General features: G+C 45.5%; 1 protein-coding gene across 1 annotated transcript; it reads right to left on the reverse strand.

Annotated features, from left to right (window-relative positions):
- Positions 1–21341: 21341 nt before the first annotated feature.
- On the reverse strand, positions 21342–22202 carry LOC119301505 (centromere protein V-like). The gene has a single exon (XM_037578476.1). The coding sequence runs from the start codon at positions 22036–22038 to the stop codon at positions 21616–21618; it is 423 nt and encodes a 140-aa protein (XP_037434373.1). The 5' UTR covers positions 22039–22202; the 3' UTR covers positions 21342–21615.
- Positions 22203–23560: the final 1358 nt, after the last annotated feature.

Here is a 23560-nt window from a genome sequence, read left to right on the forward strand (position 1 = left end):
GCATAACACTAAACACCGGCTCCAAGATCACATAAAGCAGTTTGAACATAGTTTCTTTTAATGGAGCATGGTATAGTAGGTAGTCCTGGATCTCCAAGTTTCTTTGGTATTCCACCCTTAAAAGTATAATTAGCAAGCATGGTAGAAATTTCAGCTTCCGATATCTTTCTTTTATTTGTAACAATATCTTTTATGTACTTAGCATAAGGATTCGTTTTGAGCATATTAGTCAATCGCATACGCAAAAAGATAGGTCTAATCATTTCAGCAAAGCGCTCAAAATCCTCATCATCCTTTTTCTTGGATGGTTTGGGAGGAAAAGGCATGGGTTTCTGAACCCAAGGTTCTCTTTCTTTACCATGTTTCCTAGCAACAAAGTCTCTCTTATCATAACGCTGATTCTTTGATTGTGGGTTATCAAGATCAACAACAGGTTCAATTTCTACATCATTATCATTACTAGGTTGAGCATCCTCATGAACATCATCATTAACATTTTCATTAGGTTCATGTTCATTACCAGATTGTGTTTTAGCATCAGACATAGAGATATCATTTGGATTATCAGGTGGTTCAGCAATAGGCTCACTAGAAGTTTGCACAGTTCTATCAATTTTCTTTTTCTTCTTTTTAGAAGAACTAGGTGCATCAATATTATTTCTCTGAGAATCTTGTTCAATTCTCTTTGGGTGGCCTTCAGGATACAAAGGTTCCTGAGTCATTCTACCAGTTCTAGTAGCCACTCTAACAGCATAATCATTTTTCTTACTATTCATTTCATCAAGCAATTCTTTTTGAGCTTTAAGTACTTGTTCTACTTAAGTGGTAACCATAGAAGCATGTTTGCTAAAAAGTTTAAGTTCACCTCTAATATTAGCCATATAATCACCCAAGAGTTTAATCATATAAGCATTTTGTTTTAATTGTCTATCAAAATAAGCATTAAAGTCGTCTTGCTTAAACATAAAGTTATCAAACTCATCCAAGCACTGACTAGCAATTTTAGTAGGAGGGACTTCAGCTTTATCATATTTATAGAGAGAATTTACCTTTACTACCTGTGTCGGGTTATCGGGATTAGGAGGTTCTTCAACAGGTAATGGATCAAGATCATATGTTTCTTCGACAGGCGGTAAATTAAGACCATGTATTTCTTCAATAGGAGGTAAATTCTTAACATCTTCAGCTTTAATACCTTTTTCTTTCATAGATTTCTTTGCCTCTTGCATATCTTCGGGACTGAGAAATAGAACACCTCTCTTCTTTGGAGTTGGTTTAGGAATATGATCATTAATTGGAGCAGGAGCTAGCTCAGGAGTTGGCTCAGGAGGTGCCCAATTATTTCAGCTTCATCCGGTGTTCTTTCCCTGAAAAGAGAACCAGCACAACTATCCAGGTAATCTCTGGAAGCATCGGTTAGTCCATTATAAAAGATATCGAGTATTTCATTTTTCTTAAGAGGATGATCAGGAAAATCATTAACTAACTTGAGAACCCACCCCTAAGCTTGTGGGAGACTCTCTTCTTTAATTTGCACAAAGTTGTATATTTCCTTTAAAGCAGCTTGTTTCTTATGAGCAGAGAAATATTTAGCAGAGAAGTAATAATTCATATCCTGGGGACTACGCACGCAACCAGGATCAAGAGAATTAAACCATATCTTAGCATCACCCTTTAATGAGAACGGAAATATTTTGAGGATATAAAAGTAGTGAGATCTCTCATCATTAGTAAACAGGGTGGCTATATCATTTAATTTAGTAAGATGTGCCACAACAGTTTCAGATTCATAACCATGGAAAGGATCAGATTCAACCAATGTAATTATATCAGGTTCAACAGAGAATTCATAATCCTTATCGGGAACACAAATAGGTGAAGTAGCAAAAGCAGAGTCAGGCCTCATTTTATCTCTAAGTGATTCTTTGTTCCATTTAGCTATTAACCTTCTAAGCTCATCGTTATCGTTGCAAGCTAAAATAGCAGCAGAAGCCTCTTTATCAAAAATATAACCTTCAGGAATAACAGGCCTATCCTCATCATCATTTTCATCAATATTATCAGATTCAATAATTTCTTTCTCTCTAGCCCTAGCAATTTGTTCATCAAGAAATTCACCAAGTGGCACAGTAGTATCAAGCATAGAAGTACTTTCATCATAAGTATCATGCATAGCAGAAGTGGCATCATCAATAACGTGCAACATATCAGAATGAATAGCAGAAGCAGGTGTAGGTGTCGCAAATTTACTCATAACAGAAGGTGAATCAAGTGCGGAGCTAGATGGCAGTTCCTTACCTCCCCTCGTAGTTGAGGGATAGATCTTGGTTTTTGGATCTCTCAAGTTCTTCATAGTGTCCAGCAGATATAAATCCCAAGTGACTCAAAGAATAGAGCTATGCTCCCTGGCAACGGCGCCGGAAATTAGTCTTGATAACCCACAAGTATAGGGGATCGCAACAGCTTTCTAGGGTAGAGTATTCAACCCAAATTTATTGCTTCGACACAAGGGGAGCCAAAGAATATTCTCAAGTATTAGCAGCTCAGTTGTCAATTCAACCACACCTGGAAACTTAGTATCTGCAGCAAAGTGTTTAGTAGCAAAGTACTAATATGATAGTAGTGGTAACGGTAACAAAAGAGTAATGAAAGCAAAGTAATATTTTGGTATTTTGTAGTGATTGTAACAATAGCAACGGGAAAGTAAATAAGCGTAAACCAGTATATGGAAAGCTCGTAGGCATCGGATCAGTGATGGATAATTATGTCGGATGCGGTTCATCATGTAACAGTCATAACATAGGGTGACATAGAACTAGCTCCAATTCATCAATGTAATGTAGGCATGTATTCCGAATATAGTCATACGTGCTTATGGAAAAGAACTTGCATGACATCTTTTGTCCTACCCTCCTATGGCAGCGGGGTCCTAATGGAAACTAAGGGATATTAAGGCCTACTTTTAATAGAGAACCGGAACAAAGCATTAGCACATAGTGAATACATGAACTCCTCAAACTATGGTCATCACCGGGAGTGGTCCCGATTATTGTCACTTCGGGGTTGCCGAATCATAACACATAGTAGGTGACTATAGACTTGCAAGATTGGATCAAGCACTCACATATATTCATGAAAACATAATAGGTTCAGATCTGAAATCATGGCACTCGGGCCCTAGTGACAAGCATTAAGCATAGCAAAGTCATAGCAACATCAATCTCAGAACATAATGGATACTAGGGATCAAACCCTAACAAAACTAACTCGATTACATGATAATTCTCATCCAACCCATCACCGTCAAGCAAGCCTACGATGGAATTACTCACACACGGCGGTGAGTATCATGAAATTGGTGATGGAGGATGGTTGATGATGACGATGGCGATGAATCCCCCTCTCCGGAGCCCCGAACGGACTCCAGATCAGCCCTCCCGAGAGGTTTTAGGGCTTGGCGGCGGCTCCGTATCGTAAAATGCAATGATTTCTTCTCTTCTATCTTTTTCTCCCCGAAAGCAGATATATAGAGTTGGAGTTGGCGTCGGAAGGTCTCCAAGGGGCCCACGAGGTAGGGGGCGCGCCCTAGGGGGGGGCGCCCCCCACCCTCGTGGACAGGGTGTGGGCTCCCTGGTCTTCATATTTGGCGAGGATTTTTTATTATTTATTGTAAGATATTCCGTGGAGTTTCAGATCATTCCGAGAACTTTTGTTTTCTGCACATAAAACAACATCATGGCAATTCTGCTGAAAATAGCGTCAGTCCGGGTTAGTTCCTTTCAAATCATACAAGTTAGAGTCCAAAAAAGGAAAAAAGTGTTTGGAAAAGTAGATACGACGAAGACGTATCAGTCCGCCCTCAAGTTGGCGAAGGAGGACTACGTTCGGAAGCAGGTACGCAGCCAGCGACGGGCGTACGTGGAGCTCCAGGCCCGGCGCAACGAGCACGAGGAGGGCGGCGTCATCCTCCTCAACAGCGACGAGGAGGACGCGGTCGGGCCGTCCAGCGCCCCACCTCGTGTCGGCGACCCTGGCCACGGTTGCAGCAGGGACAGAGGTGGCACAGGCAAGGCACGCGACGATGACGACGACGATGATGGCGACGGCGGTGACTACACCCGCTTCTACAGGCTTCTCGGCATGTAGACGACGGTGACGGCGGTGGCGGTTAAGCGTAGTTTGGTGTAGTTTGCATGTTTCCGTGTTTTTCATACAAATTTCAATGAAGTCCCGCCGAGTCCGTGCCAAAATAGCCGAGTTTGCGTATATTCGTACGGAACATTGCCGAACCCGGGCCGACCTGTGGGCTGACAACTGGGAGCGACATCGCCCCCACACGCCAATCTAGCGTCGGCTTGCCCCCAGGCGGCCCTTTTTCGGCGCCCTGGGTTGCCGAATGGCTGGAGATGCTCTAAGAGCATCTCCACTAGTGCCCCCAAGAAGCCTCCCAAGCCACTTTTTAGGCGCCGGCGGACAGAAAACGTTCCACTCGGGCCTCCAGGATCTTACTTTTCATCGGATTAGACAAAAATACGGCCGGTGATACGTCTCCAACGTATCTATAATTTTTGATTGTTCCATGCTATTATATTATCAACCTTGGATGTTTTATATGCATTTATATGCTATTTTATATGATTTTTGGGACTAACCTATTAACCTAGAGCCCAGTACCAGTTTCTATTTTTTTCCTTGTTTTAGAGTATCGCAGAAAAGGAAAATCAAACGGAGTCCAATTGACATGAAACTTCACGTAACTTATTTTTGGACCACAAGAAGTCCACGGAGTATCGAAGTTGGACCAGGAGAGTCCGGGGCTGCCCACGAGGGTGGGGGGCGCACCCACCCCCCTAGGCGCGCCCCTGCCTCGTGGACAGCCCAGAGGTCCACCGACGTACTTCTTCCTCCCATATATACCCATATACCCTAAAAACTTCGGGGACGACAATAGATCGGGAGTTCCACCGCCAGAAGCCTCCGTAGCCACCGAAAACCAATCTAGACCCATTTCGGCACCCTGCCGGAGGGGGAATCCCTCTCCGGTGGCTATATTCATCATCCCGACACTCTCCATGACGAGGAGGGAGTAGTTCTCCCTCGGGGCTGAGGGTATCTACCATTAGCTATGTGTTTGATCTCTCTCTCTCTTTCTCTCTCTCTCGTGTTCTTGATGTGGCACGATCTTGATGTATCGCGAGCTTTGCTATTATAGTTGGATCTTATGATGTTTCTCCCCCTCTAATCTCTTGTAATGGATTGAGTTTTCCCTTTGAAGTTATCTTATGGGATTGAGTCTTTAAGGATTTGAGAACACTTGATATATGTCTTGTGTGGGATACCCATGGTGACAATGGGGTATTCTATTGATTCCCTTGATGTATGTTTTGGTGATCAACTTGCGGGTTCCGCCTATGAACCTATGCATAGGGGTTGGCACACGTTTTCGTCTTGACTCTTCGGTAGAAACTTTGGGGCACTCTTTGAGGTTCTATGTGTTGGTTGAATAGATGAATCTGAGATTGTGTGATGCATATCGTATAATCATACCCACGGATACTTGAGGTGACATTGGAGTATCTAGGTGACATTAGGGTTTTGGTTGATTTGTGTCTTAAGGTATTATTCTAGTACGAACTCTAGGGCTGTTTGTGACACTTATAGGAATAGCCCAACGGATTGATTGGAAAGAATAATTTTGAGGTGGTTTCGTACCCTACCATAGTCTCTTCGTTTGTTCTCCCCTATTAGTGACTTTGGAGTGACTCTTTGTTGCATATTGAGGGATAGTTATATGTTCCAATTATGTTATTATTGTTGAGAGAACTTGCACTAGTGAAAGTATGAACCCTAGGCCTTGTTTCCTAGCATTGCAATACCGTTTACGCTCACTTTTATCATTAGTTACCTTGCTGTTTTTATATTTTCAGATTATAAATACCTTTATCTACTATCCATATTGCACTTGTATCACCATCTCTTCGCTGAACTAGTGCACCTATACAAATTACCATTGTATTGGGTGTGTTGGGGACACAAGAGACTCTTTGTTATTTGGTTGCAGGGTTGTTTGAGAGAGACCATCTTCATCCTACGCCTCCCACGGATTGATAAACCTTAGGTCATCCACTTGAGGGAAATTTGCTACTATCCTACAAACCTCTGCACTTGGAGGCCCAACAACGTCTACAAGAAGAAGGTTGTGTAGTAGACATCAAGCTCTTTTCTGGCGCCGTTGCCGGGGAGGTGAGTGCTTGAAGGTATATCTTTAGATCTTGCAATCTAGTCTTTTAGTTTCTTGTTTTATCACTAGTTTAGTCCATAAAAGAAAACTACAAAAAAGTAGAATTGAGTTTGTCTCATACGCTTCATCTTTTTAATATCTTTCGTGAGAATGATGGAAAGGAAAATTGTGCTCAAGTGTTAGGAGAAGAAATCTATAAAATGTTTGGCACTAGATCTCTGAATGATGAGCATGATTGCAATGTTGTTAGTATGAATTACTTGAATATCCATGATGCGAATGATATGCAAAGCCACAAGCTTGGGGAAGCTATGTTTGATGAAGATGATATTTTTAGTCCCCCAAGTTTTGATGAGCAAATTTATTATGATGATAGCATGCCTCCTATCTATGATGATTATATTTATGAAAGTGGGTTTGGAAGAGTGTCAACTTTAGGAAGTAATGATCCCACTATTTTGGACGATGTTGAATCTTATTGTGATAATTATGAAAGTGGATTTGGAGAGGTCATGACTTTATTTAGTGATGAATCCACTATTTCGAAAGAGGTTCCAATTGATTATGAGAATAAAGTTGCTATCTATGATGATTATTGTGATGACATGTATGCTATAAAGAATAATTATAACTATGAAACTTGTCATCATGATTTTAGTTTTCAATTGGATTATGCCTCACATGATAATTATTTTGTTGAGTTTGCTCCCACTATCATTCATGAGAAGAAGTTTGCTTATGTGGAGAGTAATAAAAATTCTATGCTTGTGCATCATGAAAATAGTGCTTTATGTGATAGTTATATTGTTGAATTCATTCATGATGCTACTGAAAATTATTATGAGGGAGGAACATATGCTTCTACATATTACAATAATATCAAGTTTCCTCTCTATGTGCTTAAAATGTTGAAGTTATGCTTGTTTTACCTTCCTATGCAAGTTGATTATTGTTCCCATAAATTGTTTGCTCACTAAATCCCTATGCATAGGAAGTGGGTTAGACTTAAATGTGCTAGTCTATTCTTCATGACGCTCTCTTTATGTTTCAATTCTTATCTTTTATGTGAGCATCATTGAAATCATCATGCCTAGCTAGGGGCGTTAAACGATAGCGCTTGTTGGGAGGCAACCCAATTTTATTAATGTTCCTTGATTTTTGCTCCTGTTTAGTAACAAATAATTCATCTAGCCTCTGTTTATATGTGGTTTTATGTTTTAATTAGTGTATGTGCCAAGTAGAACCTTTGAGAAGACTTGGGTAAAGTCTTTGCGATCTTGCTATAAAAAACAGAAACTTTAGCGCTCGCGAGAATTGCTGCCATTTTTTATTGGAGAGTGATATTTTGTTAATTCTTTTTGCATATGATTAATAGACAAATTACTTCGGTCCACCAATTTATTTGAGAATTTTATGAATTCCAGAAGTGGTCGAAACCTACAGATTACTACAGTCTGTTCTGTTTTTGTCAGATTCTGTTTTCATTGTGTTGTTTGCTTTTTTTGATGAATCTATGAGTAGTATCGGAGGGTATGAACCATAAAGAAGTTGGAATAAAGTAGATATTACACCAAGATAAATAAATAATGAGTTCATTATAGTACATTATGATGGTGATTTGCTTTCTTATACTAACGGAGCTTACGAGTTTTCTGTTAAGTTTTGTGTTGTGAAGTTTTCAAGTTTTGGGTAAAGATTCGATGGACTATGGAATAAGGAATGGCAAGAGCCTAATATTGGGTATTCCCAAGGCACCCCAAGGTAATATTCAAGGACAACCAAAAGCCTAAGCTTGGGGATGCCCCGAAAGGCATCCCCTCTTTCGTCTTCGTTCATCGGTAAATTTACTTGGAGCTATATTTTTATTCACCACATGATATGTGTTTTGCTTGGAGTGTCAATTTATTTTGTTAGGATTTGCTTGATGTTATTTAGAACAATATTTTGCATCTTTTATTTCAATATAAGTGGCATTGATAGCCTTTACTATGCCTATTTTACAAGTCTTCATGTTGCTGTTTGAAAATAGAAAGTTTACCGCTGTTGCAATAATTCCCTAGAAAATTCAGAATGTGATAAAATGTTGAAACATTTTGCATATTAAGATCTGATAAATTTACTACAGTGGGAATTTTATTTCATAATTTTTGGAGTTAGGGAAGTATGGATCTTGCTGCACTCTTTACAAACTGTCCTGTTTAGGCAGATTGCTGTTATGTTTGCATTGTTTGCATATGTTTGCTTCTTTAATGATTCTATATGAGGATAGGACTATTAAATATGCAGAGGCATTTAGTATGCAATGTTGAATAATAATTTTAGTGATTTGCTACAGTAGAGTATGATAAGGTTTTTGCAATGGTTTATACTAACTTATCTCACGAGTCCTTGTTGAGTTTTGTGTGGATGAAACTTTTGAGATTTAGGGAGACCGTGATATGAGAGGAATTAAGGAGACACAAAAGCTCAAGCTTGGGTATGCCCAAGGCATCCCAAGATAATATTTCAAGAAGTCTCAAGCGTCTAAGCTTGGGGATGCCCAAGGCATCCCAAGATAATATTTCAAGAAGTCTCAAGCGTCTAAGCTTGGGGATTCCCCGGTTGGCATCCCACCTTTCTTCTTCAACAACTATCGGTTAGTTTCGGTTGATCCTAAGTTTTTGCTTCTTCACATGATGTTTGCCATTCTTAGAGTGCCAATTTATTTAGTTCTGCTTGTTGTTTGAATAAAATACCAAGATCTGAAATTCTTAAATGTTAGAGAGTCGTCATATAGTTGCATAATTATTAGACTACTCATTGATCTTCACTTATATCTTTTGGAGTAGTTTTTTGTTTGCTCTAGTGCTTCACTTATATCCTTTTAGAGCACGGCGGTGGTTTTATTTTGAAGAAATAGATGAACTCTCGTGCTTCACTTATATTATTTTGAGAGTCTTTAGAACAACATGGTAGTTTGCTTTGGTTATGAAACTAGTCCTAATATTATGGGCATCCAAGAGGGATATAATAAAAACTTTCATATAGAGTGCATTGAATACTAAGAGAAGTTTGATACTTGATAATTGTTTTGAGATATGAAGATGGTGATATTAGAGTCATGCTAGTTGAGTAGTTGTGAATTTGAGAGATACTTGTGTTGAAGTTTGTGATTCCTGTAGCATGCACGTATGGTGAACCGTTATGTGATGAAGTCAGAGCATGATTTATCTATCGATTGCCTTCCTTATGAGTGGCGGTCGGGGACGAGCGATGGTCTTTCCCTACCAATCTATCCCCCTAGGAGCATGCGCATAGTACTTTGTTTCGATAACTAATAGATTTTTGCAATAAGTATGTGAGTTCTTTATGACTAATGTTTAGTCCATGGATTATATGCACTCTCACCCTTCCACCATTGCTAACCTCTCTAGTACCGCGCAACTTTCGCCGGTACCATAAAACCACCATATACCTTCCTCAAAATAGCCACCATACCTACCTATTATGGCATTTTCATAGCCATTCCGAGATATATTTCCATGCAACTTTCCACCGTTCCGTTTATTATGGCACGCTTCATCATTGTCAAATTGCTTTGCATGATCATGTAGTTGACATCGTATTTGTGGCAAAGCCACCGTTCATAATTCTTTCATACATGTCACTCATGAATCATTGCACATCCCGGTACACCGCCGGAGGCATTCATATAGAGGCATATCTTATTCTAAGTATCGAGTTGTAATTCTTGAGTTGTAAGTAAATAAAAGTGTGATGATCATCATCATTAAAGCATTGTCCCAATGAGGAAAGGATGATGGAGACTATGATTCCCCCATAAGTCGGGATGAGACTCCGGACGAAAATAAATAAATAAAAGAGGCCAAAGAAGCCCAAATAAAAAAAGAAAAAAAGAGGCCATAAAAAAAGAGAAAGGCCCAAATAAATAAAAAATGAGAGAAAAAGAGAGAAGGGGCAATGCTACTATCCTTTTACCACACTTGTGTTTCAAAGTAGCACCATGATCTTCATGATAGAGAGTCTCCTATGTTGTCACTTTCATATACTAGTGGGAATCTTTCATTATATAACTTGGCTTGTATATTCCAATGATGGGCTTCCTCAAAATGCCCTAGGTCTTCATGAGCAAGCGAGTTGGATGCACACCCACTAGTTTCTTATGTTGAGCTTTCATACACTTATAGCTCTAGTGCATCCGTTGCATGGCAATCCCTACTCACTCACATTGATATCTATTGATGGGCATCTCCATAGACCGTTGATACGCCTAGTTGATGTGAGACTATCTTCTCCTTTTTGTCTTCTCCACAACCACCATTCTATTCCACCTATAGTGCTATGTCCATGGCTCACGCTCATGCCTTGCGTGAAGATTGAAAAAGTTTGAGAACATCAAAAGTATGAAACAATTGTTTGGCTTGTCATCGGGGTTGTGTATGATTTAAATATTTTGTGTGGTGAAGATAGAGCATAGCCAGACTATATGATTTTGTAGGGATAGCTTTCTTTGGCCATGTTATTTTGAGAAGACATGATTACTTGGTTAGTATGCTTGAAGTATTATTATTTTTGTGTCAATATTAAACTTTTGTCTTGAATCTTATGGATCTGAATATTCTTCCCACAATAAAGAGAAATACATGGATAAATATGTTAGGTAGCATTCCACATCAAAAATTCTGTTTTTATCATTTACCTACTCGAGGACGAGCAGGAATTAAGCTTGCGGATGCTGATACGTCTCCAACATATCTATAATTTTTTATTGTTCCATGCTATTATATTATCAACCTTGGATGTTTTATATGCTATTTTATATGATTTCTGGGACTAACCTATTAACCTAGAGCCCAGTGCCAGTTTCTGTTTTTTCCTTGTTTTAGAGTATCACAGAAAAGGAAAATCAAACAGAGTCCATTTGACCTGAAACTTCACGGAACTTATTTTTGGACCAGAAGAAGCCAACGGAGTATCAAAGTTGGACCAGGAGAGTCTCGGGCTGCCCACGAGGGTGGGGGCGCGCCCACCCCCCTGGGCGCGCCCCCTGCCTCGTGGATAACCCGGAGGTCCACCGACGTACTTCTTCCTCCCATATATACCCATATACCCTAAAAACTTCGGGGATGACAATAGATTGGGAGTTCCGCCGCCAAAAGCCTCTGTAGCCACCGAAAACCAATCTAGACCCGTTCCGACACCCTGTCGGAGGGGAATCCCTCTCCGGTGGCTATCTTCATCATCCCGGCGCTCTCCATGACGAGGAGGGAGTAGTTCTCCCTCAGGGCTGAGGGTATGTACTAGTAGCTATGTGTTTGATCTCTTTCTCTCTCTCTCCCTCTCTATCTCTCGTGTTCTTGAGGTGGCACGATCTTGATGTATCGCGAGCTTTGCTATTATAGTTGGATCTTAGGATGTTTCTCCCCCTCTACTCTCTTGTAATGGATTGAGTTTTCCCTTTGAAGTTATCTTATCGGATTGAGTCGTTAAGGATTTGAGAACACTTGATGTATGTCTTGCGTGGGATACCCGTGGTGACAATGGGGTATTCTATTGATTCCCTTGATGTATGTTTTGGTGATCAACTTGCGAGTTCCGCCCATGAACCTATGCATAGGGGTTGGCACATGTTTTCGTCTTGACTCTTCGGTAGAAACTTTGGGGCACTCTTTGAGGTTCTATGTGTTGGTTGAATAGATGAATCTGAGATTGTGTGATGCATATCGTATAATCATACCCACAGATACTTGAGGTGACATTGGAGTATCTAGGTGACATTAGGGTTTTGGTTGATTTGTGTCTTAAGGTGTTATTCTAGTACGAACTCTAGGGATGTTTGTGACACTTATAGGAATAGCCCAACGGATTGATTGGAAAGAATAACTTTGAGGTGGTTTCGTACCCAACCATAATCTCTTTGTTTGTTCTCCTCTATTAGTGACTTTGGAGTGACTCTTTGTTGCATGTTGGGGGATAGTTATATGTTCCAATTATGTTATTATTGTTGAGAGAACTTGCACTAGTGAAAGTATGAACCCTAGGCCTTGTTTCCTAGCATTGCAATACCATTTACGCTCACTTTTATCATTAGTTACCTTGCTGTTTCTATATTTTCAGATTACAAATACCTTTATCTACTATCCATATTGCACTTGTATCACCATCTCCTCACTGAACTAGTGCACCTATACAATTTACCATTGTATTGGGTGTGTTGGGGACACAAGAGACTCTTTGTTATTTGATTGCAGGGTTGTTTGAGAGAGACCATCTTCATCCTACGCCTCCCACTGATTGATAAACCTTAGGTCATCCACTTGAGGGAAATTTGCTACTATCCTACAAACCTCTGCACTTGGAGGCCCAACAACGTCTACAAGAACAAGGTTGTGTAGTAGACATCAGCCGGCGAGCCCAGGCCACACCCAGGCCATCGGGGGGCATCTGGGAGCACCGACGCTTTATTTAAGCAATCCAATTGGCCCACGTTAGCCTCCCACCCCCCTCTCTCCTCTCTTTTCTCTTTTCTTCTACATACCCCACCCACACATGCTGAGCCGCATGGGAGAGCAAGCCGGCCGTGGCCAGAGCTGGCACTCATGACCGGGGTGGAGCTCGACTGCCTGTGTGGCCGGGGGGGAGGGGAGAGCTACTCCTCGGGCGGCCACAACCGCGTCATCATTGGCAGGCTGTCAAGTCCGAGCAGTTGTACCCCATCAGCTTCATAAGCTCCATGCTCCACGCCAGGTCACCGACTGGATTCAGTGCCCACCTTGCGAGGAAGACCACGGATGCTGCCACGATGGAGGCACGAGTCGCTAATGGTAGGATCTTGGTCTTGTCCTCGCCGGGCCCAAGCGTGGAGGCCACGGGGGCGGCCCTGGCCATGAGCTACGCACCAGCGGGCGAGCACATGGCGACCAACGGTGAGGCGGGGTGAGAGCGGTGGGACGGGGCACGCGTGGCGTCCAGGGCGGGGTGGCCAGGGGCACGCGGGCAGCCATCTCAGCGGCGGCGGGTTCGGCGCTTCACGTGGTTGCGAGCTCGGAGTCGTCGGACGACGGTCGTCCCTCGTCCATGCATGGCCGCGCCAGTAACACAGGGTGGCTTGGGCGCCGAGTCACCACTCTGGCTGGTGCTCAACCACGGCGGCTGCATGATAACCCACAAGTATAGGGGATCGCAACAGCTTTCGAGGGTAGAGTATTCAACCCAAATTTATTGATTCGACACAAGGGGAGCCAAAGAATATTCTCAAGTATTAGCAGCTGAGTTGTCAATTCAACCACACCTGGAAACTTAGTATCTGCAGCAAAGTGTTTAGTAGCACAGTAATATGATAGTAGTGGTAACGGCAACAAAAGTAAAGACAGCAAAAGTAATGTTTTTGGTATTTTGTAGTGATTGTAACAGTAGCAGCGGAAAAGTAAATAAGCGAGAACCAGTATATGGAAAACTCATAGGCACCGGATCAGTGATGGATAATTATGCCGGATGCGGTTCATCATGTAATAGTCATAACATAGGGTGACACAGAACTAGCTCCAATTCATCAATGTAATGTAGGCATGTATTCCGTATATAGTCATACGTGCTTATGGAAAAGAACTTGCATGACATCTTTTGTCCTACCCTCCCGTGGCAGCGGGATCCTATTGGAAACTAAGGGATATTAAGGCCTCCTTTTAATAGAGAATCGGAACAAAGCATTAGCACATAGTGAATACATGAACTCCTCAAACCACGGTCATCACCGGGAGTGGTCCCGATTATTGTCACTTCGGGGTTGCCGGATCATAACACATAGTAGGTGACTATAGACTTGCAAGATAGGATCAAGAACTCACATATATTCATGAAAACATATTAGGTTCAGATCTGAAATCATGGCACTCCGGCCCTAGTGACAAGCATTAAGCATAGCAAAGTCAAAGCAACATCAATCTCAGAACATAATGGATACTAGGGATCAAACCCTAACAAAACTAACTCGATTACATGATAAATCTCATCCAACCCATCACCGTCCAGCAAGCCTATGATGGAATTACTCACGCACGGCGGTAAGCATCATGAAATTGGTGATGGAGGATGGTTGATGATGACGACGGCGACGAATCCCCCTCTCTGGAGCCCCGAACGGACTCCAGATCAACCCTCCCGAGAGGTTTTAGGGCTTGACGGCGGCTCCGTATCGTAAAACGCGATGATTTCTTCTTTCTGATTTTTTTCTCTCCGAATGCGAATATATAGAGTTGGAGTTGGCGTCGGAGGGTTTCCAGGGGGCCCATGAGGTAGGGGGCGCGCCCTAGGGGGGGCGCCCCCACCCTTGTGAGAAGGGTGTGGGCCCCCTGGTCTTCATCTTTGGCGAGAATTTTTTATTGTTTTTTCTAAGATGTTCCGTGGAGTTTCAGGTCATTCCGAGAATATTTGTTTTCTGCACATAAAACAACACCATGGCAATTCTGCTGAAAACAGCGTCAGTCCGGGTTAGTTCAATTCAAATCATACAAGTTAGAGTCCAAAACAAGGGCAAAAGTGTTTGGAAAAGTAGATATGATGGAGACGCATCACCGCACCCACTCACTCCCCCGCTACTCCCGCGCACCTGAGCCTCCTCGCCGTGCACCTCGGACGGGACCATGTCGTGCGCTCTGCTACATCTTCTCCGGCGAGTCCGTCGACCGCGGCGCCCACCGGTGCCAGTGATGCAAACCAGAGCAGCCCGGTGCCATTGGCCATCTCGGGGCATTGTACTTCTAGCGCATGGCAGGCGCCGCGATGCCATGTCGGCGCCGGCTCTCCGGGTGCACGGGCCCTAGCATCTTTGCAGGGAGCGGGGCACGGGGCGACTCCTTCGTCGGCGTGACCAGCGGCTCGACGTCGGCCTCCGGCTGCTGGATGACTCCCCGAGCTCCTCCACTCGCTGGAGGTCGTCGACGCCGCCGTTGTCAAGATGCTCGTCCGTTTGTTCGGCCACGAGGGCCGCCACGACGCTGTTTGGAACCTGCTTGACGAAATGCCGCTGCCTCCATGGGAGCTCAACACTACTCGTGGGGGGTGCAACGAGTGGAAAATCCCCCCCCCCCAGGCCAAACTTTTCGCCGGTAGCCCCCCAGCGGCGAAAAAATGCCTCCTGTGGGGGCAAACGGCTGGAGATGCTCTAAGCGAGCAACACAAGCGGCGGCGGCCAACACGTAGTAGCAGAAGCAGCAATAAGGGGCAACAGTACATGAGTAGCAGCAACGGCAAGGCAGAACGCAGTAGGCAGAGCATCACGGAGCGACAGCGGGCGGCAGAGGCAGTGGCTGAGCACGGGCAAGGCCGTTGCGGGCGCGTCGTGGCACGCAGAGGCCAGGCTAGGGGCGGGACGCAGGCGCGGGGGGAAGCAGCAGCGCGGGCACGCATGGGAGCTCGAGCTCCGGGTCGTGGCGACCGAGGCGAGCAAGCACGGCTACGGCGACAGATGCGGAAGGGAAATTAGGGGGAAAGGACCAGCAACTCACCATGATCTTGAAGGCACAGTCGGGGAAGCCGGGGGTGGTCCGTAGCGGTGGAGAACGATGGCGAGACATCGCAGCCGTGGTGGGGAAGATGACCCGATGGTGAAGAAGCAGGGGGTTCCAGCCCGAATCGGTGCACGTAATCGAAGGAGTCGTCGATGCTGAAGCTTCCGAACAAGATGCAGTGATGTAGGGAGGCAGGTGGCCGCGGGATCGACACGGCGATGGCAACCAATGCTCGGGCACGAACAAATGAGAGAGAGAGAGAGCGATGGGATAATGGGGACACTGGGATTTTCTATAGCATTGAGGGGGGCTCTTATCCATCGCGGGGGTTCGCCGGATGCACGGCACGAAGGCAGCAGCGGCCAGGGCGGTGTGGATGGCCGCCACGCCCCCTCTCTGCCCGAAATCACTAGTTGAGGAGTACTCGTTGCAAAGATCACTCCAACTCTCCAGGTTGCGACAAGTGGCGCAGATGCAGCACGCCAGTTGTCGCAACCTGTGAGTTTTCCTTTTTTTTCATAGATTTGTTTGTTCAAAATGTTTTATCTCTCACACCGCGCATTCAAATCTCAAACCGCTTTCACCGTTGGATTCCTCGCGTCGAGATCTTCAAAACTTCATCCCATGTTGATAGGTTTTGGCGACCTTTTTCACGAAAAAAACGGCCGAAAAAACCGGACGAAAAAACCGAACCGGAAGCACGGGTTTTTTCCCTTTCCGAAAGAGGCACGCCCGTGCCTCTCACGAAATCACAATCGTGCCTCTCGCGGAAGGAAAAAAAGAAGAGAAAATGCATTTTTTTTTCATTTCCGAGCAGGCACAGCCGTGACTCCCGCGAAAACACACCCGTGCCTCTCGCGGAAGTAAAACCGTGACTCTCGCGAAAGAAAAAAAAGACAGAAAACACGTTTTTTCCCTTTCTGAGAGGCACGGTCGTGACTCTCGCGAAAGCACAACCATGCCTCTCGCGGAAGCAAAACCATGACTCTCGCGAAAGAAAGAAAAAACAGAAAACACATTTTTTTTCGTTTCCGAGAAGCACGGCCGTGACTCTCGTAAAAGCACAACCGTGCCTCTCGCGGAAGCAAAACCGCGACTCTCACGAAAGGAAAAAAATAGAAAACGCGTTTTTTTCGTTTCCGAGAGGCAGAGCCGTGACTCTCGCGAAAGCAAAACCACGCATCTCGCGGAAGGGAAAAAAAGGAAACCTTGTTTTTTCGCGCAAAAAAATTGAATTTTTTTGGTCGAAAAGCTAAGAAAGGCCGATGAAAAACCAAAACATAAAAAAAACCCGCAAAATACCATTTAAATAGCCGAAACGCGTGCAGAAAAAATCCGAAGGGAGCGCCTAGAGCGCGACACATAGCGAATGGTTGAGAGCGCGCCAAGTGGCGCTGATCGTTGCGAGACTTTCAAAGGAGCGCTCGTTAACTAGTGACTCCCCTCTGTGCCTCCTGTAGCAGCAGGAAGGGGAAGATCCAGGTGGGCTGGGCCTCCTCTGCCACTAAGGCCAGCCATCAATACGTTTAGGCCTTTTCCTTTTTATTTTCTGTTTTATTTATTTCGGTACTATTTTCTACTCAAACTCCATAGTAAATAAATTTAGGTCAACTTGAAATTTGGCACATAATTGGTAGGCAATATTTTGAGACAACACATAAAGTTTCAAGTGATTTGGAAAAAACATAAACATTTTTTTATATTTAAATGACTATAATAGTTGCTGTTGGACCACTTCAATATTTTGCTAAGGATTAATTTGTGAATCAAATGAAGTTGGTTTACACATTATAATGATCAAGGGGATTTATAGAATTATTCGAACATTTCAGTTTTATTGCTCGAAAAAATAAATTATAAATTAATTGACTTATTTTAAACTTGAAAATGGCTTTGATTTTTATCAAGTGGCAAATTGGCTTAGTTAAACGTGATGACATGGCACATTAGGATGAGGTTATTGTAGCTTCATTATCGGGGTGTTACACTGCGGCCCCTCCTGTCCCCGACCTCACCTCTAGCTCCGCGCGTTGTCCATGCGGCAAAGGGGATGAGGGTCCTATTGCTTTTTGCAACAAGAATCATGTTGCAACTGCAACGACGGTAAAATGACTACAGTGAACGACGACAATGCTGCTACAACACACGTCGACAATGGCGGGGTTGTTTCTGCAACATCATCCTCATTGCAATTTTTTCAGCAACATCGTCTCCATTGGATTTTTTTTTGCAACATCACCTATGTTGCAAAGGTGAAGACAAAAGCAAAATTTTCTTCAACATCACCTATTTTGCAAATGGTTTCTTGTGCAACACCACCTATGTTGACGCTCGGCTGACCGATGATGCCAGATCTAACGACTAACAACTCGTGACCCACTGATATTTTCACTGATATTTTAAAAAATATCAGTCAGTGAACGCATAGCGCTCGCCCTTCTTGTTTTCTTTCATGAGCTTGTTTTATAAGGTCCACATTGGTAAGGTTACTCAACACATTCGAACCATCTTCAACGCTGCAGGACCGAGCTCGTCTCGCGCCTGGCGGCAGGACGGGTCGATGGAGGCTAGTTTTGGCCGACCTAGTGGGTCTCAGCGCTAGGGGCAGCTCAGGAGTGCTAAAGGTGGGGCTTTCCACTCGTCTCTTTGGTTGGGGTAGCGGTGGGTGGCGGGTGAGGTGGCGTCAAGGTCTTGGATGCCGGAGCGGCGACCCTGATGGTGGTGTCGCGGTGCTCATGGGCAGAACCCGTGGCTTGGTGCTGCCCGGTGACCATGGTCGTGTGGCGGCATGGTCGCCGGGGTGTGGTGTTCGATGGCGGTGAGTATTGGCCTAGGTGAAAACCTGTTCTATCTTCGAACGGACCAACTGCGGCGAAGCTCGTTCCCTTCTTGAAGGTGTCGTTGCGGCCATCATCGCCCGTCGTGTTGCTTCAGGGAAACTCTGACCCCCGGGTCAGGCGGTGGTGGCGCTCCGGTGTCGTATCCTTTCTGAAGGCGCCGCCTTGGAGCCCACGGTTTGTTGTATACAGCTTCATCTCTTCGCGGTGGCATGTTCATGGTCGAGGACCCGACTGCTCTTATAGTGCTTAGGGTAGTGTTGCTGCGCTCAACGCCTATGTATTTTGCCCTGGGTGTGTCCGTGTGTTGTGGTGGCGTGCGTTTATATCAGTTTGTTGTTGGTCATTGCTTTATTATAGAGCGGGGCGAAAGCCTTTTTTGATATCTTCAACGCAAAACACTAAGAAAGATGTTTAGGAAAATAAACCAAATATATGACTAACTCAAATAAGATATTTCTCTCTTTCATATTAATTGACGCTCAAACGGATGTATCTAGCATTCAAATACGTTGATACATCCGTTTGAACGTCAATTAATATGGGACCGAGGGAGTATCTTTTTTAACAGGGTACAAACGCAGACGCTCATACATATACACATACACTCACCTTTATAAACGCACGCACGTTCGCGCGCACACACACCTCCAAGAGACAAAACCAGCACATCAATTTTAGATTAACAAAGTCGCCATAGATGCCTACGAAGTAGGTGGAAACGTCTCCTTTGATGTGTTGAGCATATCACTGTTCTCTTAATCTTTCAACCACTGATTGGTTCGCGGGATTACTTTTTGTTGACATGTTACACGAAGGCTCAAACTTATAGTACCCCACAAAAATTTAGCCACTCGGGCTTCCCTTAAACTAGCTTTTGAACTTTTTTTTACGAAAAAACTAGCGCTTGAACCCACTTTTCTTTTTTCTTTTTTCCCATCAAGATGGCACTAAAGGTGTGTTAGCCACAGGTCTTGATCTCTCTCCGGCGGGCAACCTCGTGGCAGTGGTGACTCTCTGTCCTGGTCGTGTGGGCGACGGGACGGGTTGAGGCGAGTGGCTCGGGCGTCCTCTCTGTCTTCTCAGTGGCGGCGCTTCGATTCGGATCTGGGGACCTCCCCTTGCTGTGCTAGTCATAGCAACCTCGTGGTGGCATGGGTGAGTTGCCGAGCGAAAGCTCTGCGCCCCGGCGCCGCCGAGACACTTGCGGGTGTCGCTATCTTCTTGAAGATGTTGTCGTGGTTCTTCTCTCCATGTCAAGGCTCCGGATGAAAACTTTGTTCGTTGCGGACTCGACAGCGGCGACGCTTTGCGCCGTTCTCCCTCTTGACGATGTTGTCGTGGAGCTTAGGTGTGCTAGGATGGAGTGTAGTGTTGTGTTCAGTTCTTCCTTTATTTTCTTTTTTGGTTTCGTAGATCTGCGTGTGCCGGTTTTCCTGGGATCGGCTTTGTAAGAGGCCATCTCACCACCTTGTCTCGTTCGGCCGTGTATCTTTGTAAGAGGGTCACCTCACCACCTTGTCTCGTTCGGCCGTGTATATGTTCGGTTACGGTTATGGATTTATATATAAAGCGGGGCGAAAGTCTGTTTCGAGATGGTCTTGATCTCTCTCTCTATCTCTTCTCTCTCCCTCTCTCCCTCTCTCTTTTTGCCGGAAGAACAGTCTTGATCTTAAGGCAACTGGCTTTGAGTTTCGTTTGAAAATGCAAAATGTTCAACATTTTATACCTACAGCATCACTCTTTTGTTACTGCAAAATGGAAATGAATAATTTGCAAACGTTATGTTCTTGGTAGACCAGATGCTTAATGTGTGCACAACCAGAATAGTACGTTTTGATGACCGGGACCAACGCTCCAACAGCATAGAGCCCGTACGAACAAGTGTCAATAATCCTGTCTAAATTAATGTAGATTACTCCCTTTCTCAGTCACCCACAAGTTGTACACTGAGCGACAAACCAACAAAACTTGCACTAGATCACCATCTGCTTTCTGAAGCATAAAGAGCAGGGCCATAAATGGCTAAAGCCTAAAAGGACTCAGCAAGTTCGGTGCTGAAAGAATATGCTATGGCGATCCCCTTCCAGCAAGCCTACAAAAAGACCAACGCTCCCTCTCAAGCTGATCCATTGCACCATCACATCTCGAGGTATCACCATCTGAGAGCCAGCCTACAGCATCGATTTGCCATGGTCTTCATCTTCATCCTCTGCTCTCAAATATGTCCGAGAAGCCGCGGATGACGGGCAGAACGCCATGCTGAAAAGCCTCAAGCTCGTAGGGCAACCAAGCATCTTTGGCAGATATTACAACATCTCCTGAACTCATCTGTATTTTTTCATGTAAACTTCTATGCTGGAGAGTGATGGTTACTTGTTGGTTAAACTACTAGTGTTTGTATGTTCATTTCCCTTCCCTTTGCGTTGTTGAGCACTTGAGCGTATGAAGACTACTGTTGGTACTTAGTAGTGATACTTGTTTTCAGTCAATTGAAGAACTCTGTTTTCTCGTGTGCTGCTTGGGCTCTCGGTAAGATTTTTAGTGGCATTTCATTAACAATCATCGGGAAAGGTTAGTCACTATGGCAGTATCATATATCTGCCTCTCTAGGCAAAACATAGCTAAAACTGTTGCTCAATACTGGTACAGCATCTACAATCACGACTGTCCAATTTCGATCCCCAAACGTGGTTGTAGATGCTCCTATTGTTCTCTGAATGTTTACTTCTGAAATTGCACACACAGTGGATATGTATAGGCTCATCTCATCTCATGGCTGGCTACTGAATGAAGCATTCCAAAACGGAGTCTAGACATCCATTAAGAGCAATGCAGAATTCAGACAGCAACCACCAACCAAACTTTTCACTAACAAGGAGAAGAATTCAGGACAAGTTTGGACTATCATGTCCAAGTTTATTCTCACATACGTACTTTTCATGACTAACAAGGAGAGGAGTTTCAGCCAGCAACCACCAACCAAACTGACCTGAAATCCTGAACCGAACACGGGCCAGGCCAGGTCCTACTCGGCGGCCTTGGGCTTGGAGAACTCGGAGATGCCGCTCCCCTCGATCCACTGCTCCCAGTTCCTCCCGTCCGCCTTCCTGTACTCGACGTGCGCCAGGGTGCCGGCGTCGACGCAGGCGGCGGTGACGGCGACGCCGTCGGGGTTGGACCTCGGGGTGTAGAAGGAGGTGATCCCGCACACCTTGCAGAAGGTGTGCTTGGCCGTGTGGGTGCCGAAGGTGTAGGTGGTGAGGAAGTCGCCGGCGCCGGGCTGGAGCGCGAACTTGTCCTTGGGCACGACGAAGTGGGTGTTGCCCCGCATGGAGCAGTCGGAGCAGTTGCAGACCCACGCCACCACGCTCGCCGGCGCCTCCACCTGCCACCGCACGCGCCGGCAGTGGCACCCGCCGCTGTGGACGACCTCCGGCTCCGAGCTCATCGTGGGCCTTCGGTTCTTGCCCGGCTGGTCTCTTGGGTCGAGGGGGAATGGGGGGATACAGGATATGGATGAGCTCTTGCACGAGGGGAAGAGATGCTGGGAACAGGCGTAGAAACCTGTCGCTCGTCGGGTTCACCGGTTTGTTTAGCTGCGCCGGGCTGATGCTACGTGCTCCCCGCAGGGGTAGACACTCGTCATCGGTGACACGATCACACGACCGAAGCGGCTGCGGCTGGCCAGCGACCAATGGGTCCGTTTGACTGTTAGAGTAGCGGCCCAGTTGGCCGAAAGTTCCATGAAAGAGGCCCCTCCCTCCCCTGCTCTGCCACCACTAGTCTCCCACGCCAGTTCCATGTGTTCACCAGAGGTTATTTAGGTGATGCATATCGGTCATCACTTTGTTGCAATACCTTTATCTCTCTGGGTTGTCATTCACCTGAGATTCTTCTTCTGGACAAGGATTTTTTTTTCCGAAACGGAGGCAAAGATTGCCTCATCTATTAATTAAGTAGAAGAAAATTGCCCGGTTAATTACGGGAAACCGGGCAAAAACCGGAACAACAAGGGCCAAGCCCACTCCCATAGACTAAACAACACAGGGCAAAGCCCACCCTTATCAACGACAAGTCGACTTGCGGCCAAACAACGCAGCTCCGACTCTAACGGAGAACTCAGAAGAACAAAACCAGGCACGGCTGGCGCCACGGAAGATCGCCGAATGAGCCACCTGCAGCCAGTCATCGTACACCACAGGGCCCCGCCGCCGCAGCTTCGACTCCACAGCAACAAGCAAACCGAGGCAAAACCGTGGACACGCCGGAGAAGAGCCGACTACCGCAACCATTACCGCGTTGCCGACATTGCTCCCACCATCATCGTTGCCGCAGGAGTCTGGTCGCCACAATGATTCTCTCGGAGCCGTCGCCCCGACATCCACCGCTCCGTCGCGCCCAGCGCAATCAACCGGCACCGCCTTCCGGGGCCGCCGCCCCGACATACCACCGCTCGCCTCGAGCAGCAACGCCGCACAACCCAGCTGCCCGCAACCCACGCTGCTCAGGGCAACCGCTCGCAGACCACGAACGTCGCACCACATCCGGGGCCGCCGCCCCGACATAAAGTCAGACCGCCCCCTCTGGGACGCATCGACCGAGCCGACACCCCTACCGCCCAAGCGGGACAAGGATGCCACCCAACCAATGTCGAGATAGAGCCCCACCTCATAGAGCTGCCACTCACATTGTTTCCGAGATCGCCATCTCGACGCACAATTAGAAACCACCCGGAGCCGCCGCCCCGACGTCCACTGTCCCCGACGACGAAGAGATCAATGCAAACTGCAACATGCTGACTCTCCAAGACGATGTCTCAAACAAGGAAACGACGTAGCTGCCGTCATCGCCCGCTTCGACCATCCGAAGCTAGAGATTTCTCCCGGAGAGTCGTGTAATGGAGCTCCATGGCAACACCTTCAAGAAGGGGACGACACCATGGCCATGGCACCGCTGTTGCCGGCATCGAC

This window comes from Triticum dicoccoides, chromosome 5A (assembly GCF_002162155.2).
Source record: "Triticum dicoccoides isolate Atlit2015 ecotype Zavitan chromosome 5A, WEW_v2.0, whole genome shotgun sequence".
NCBI classification, from domain to species: Eukaryota; Viridiplantae; Streptophyta; class Magnoliopsida; order Poales; family Poaceae; genus Triticum; species Triticum dicoccoides.

What these genes read in the sequence shown, in the direction of transcription:
- LOC119301505 (XM_037578476.1), bottom strand. Translation starts at nt 22,038, where the DNA reads ATGAGCTCGGAGCCGGAGGTCGTCCACAGCGGCGGGTGCCACTGCCGG.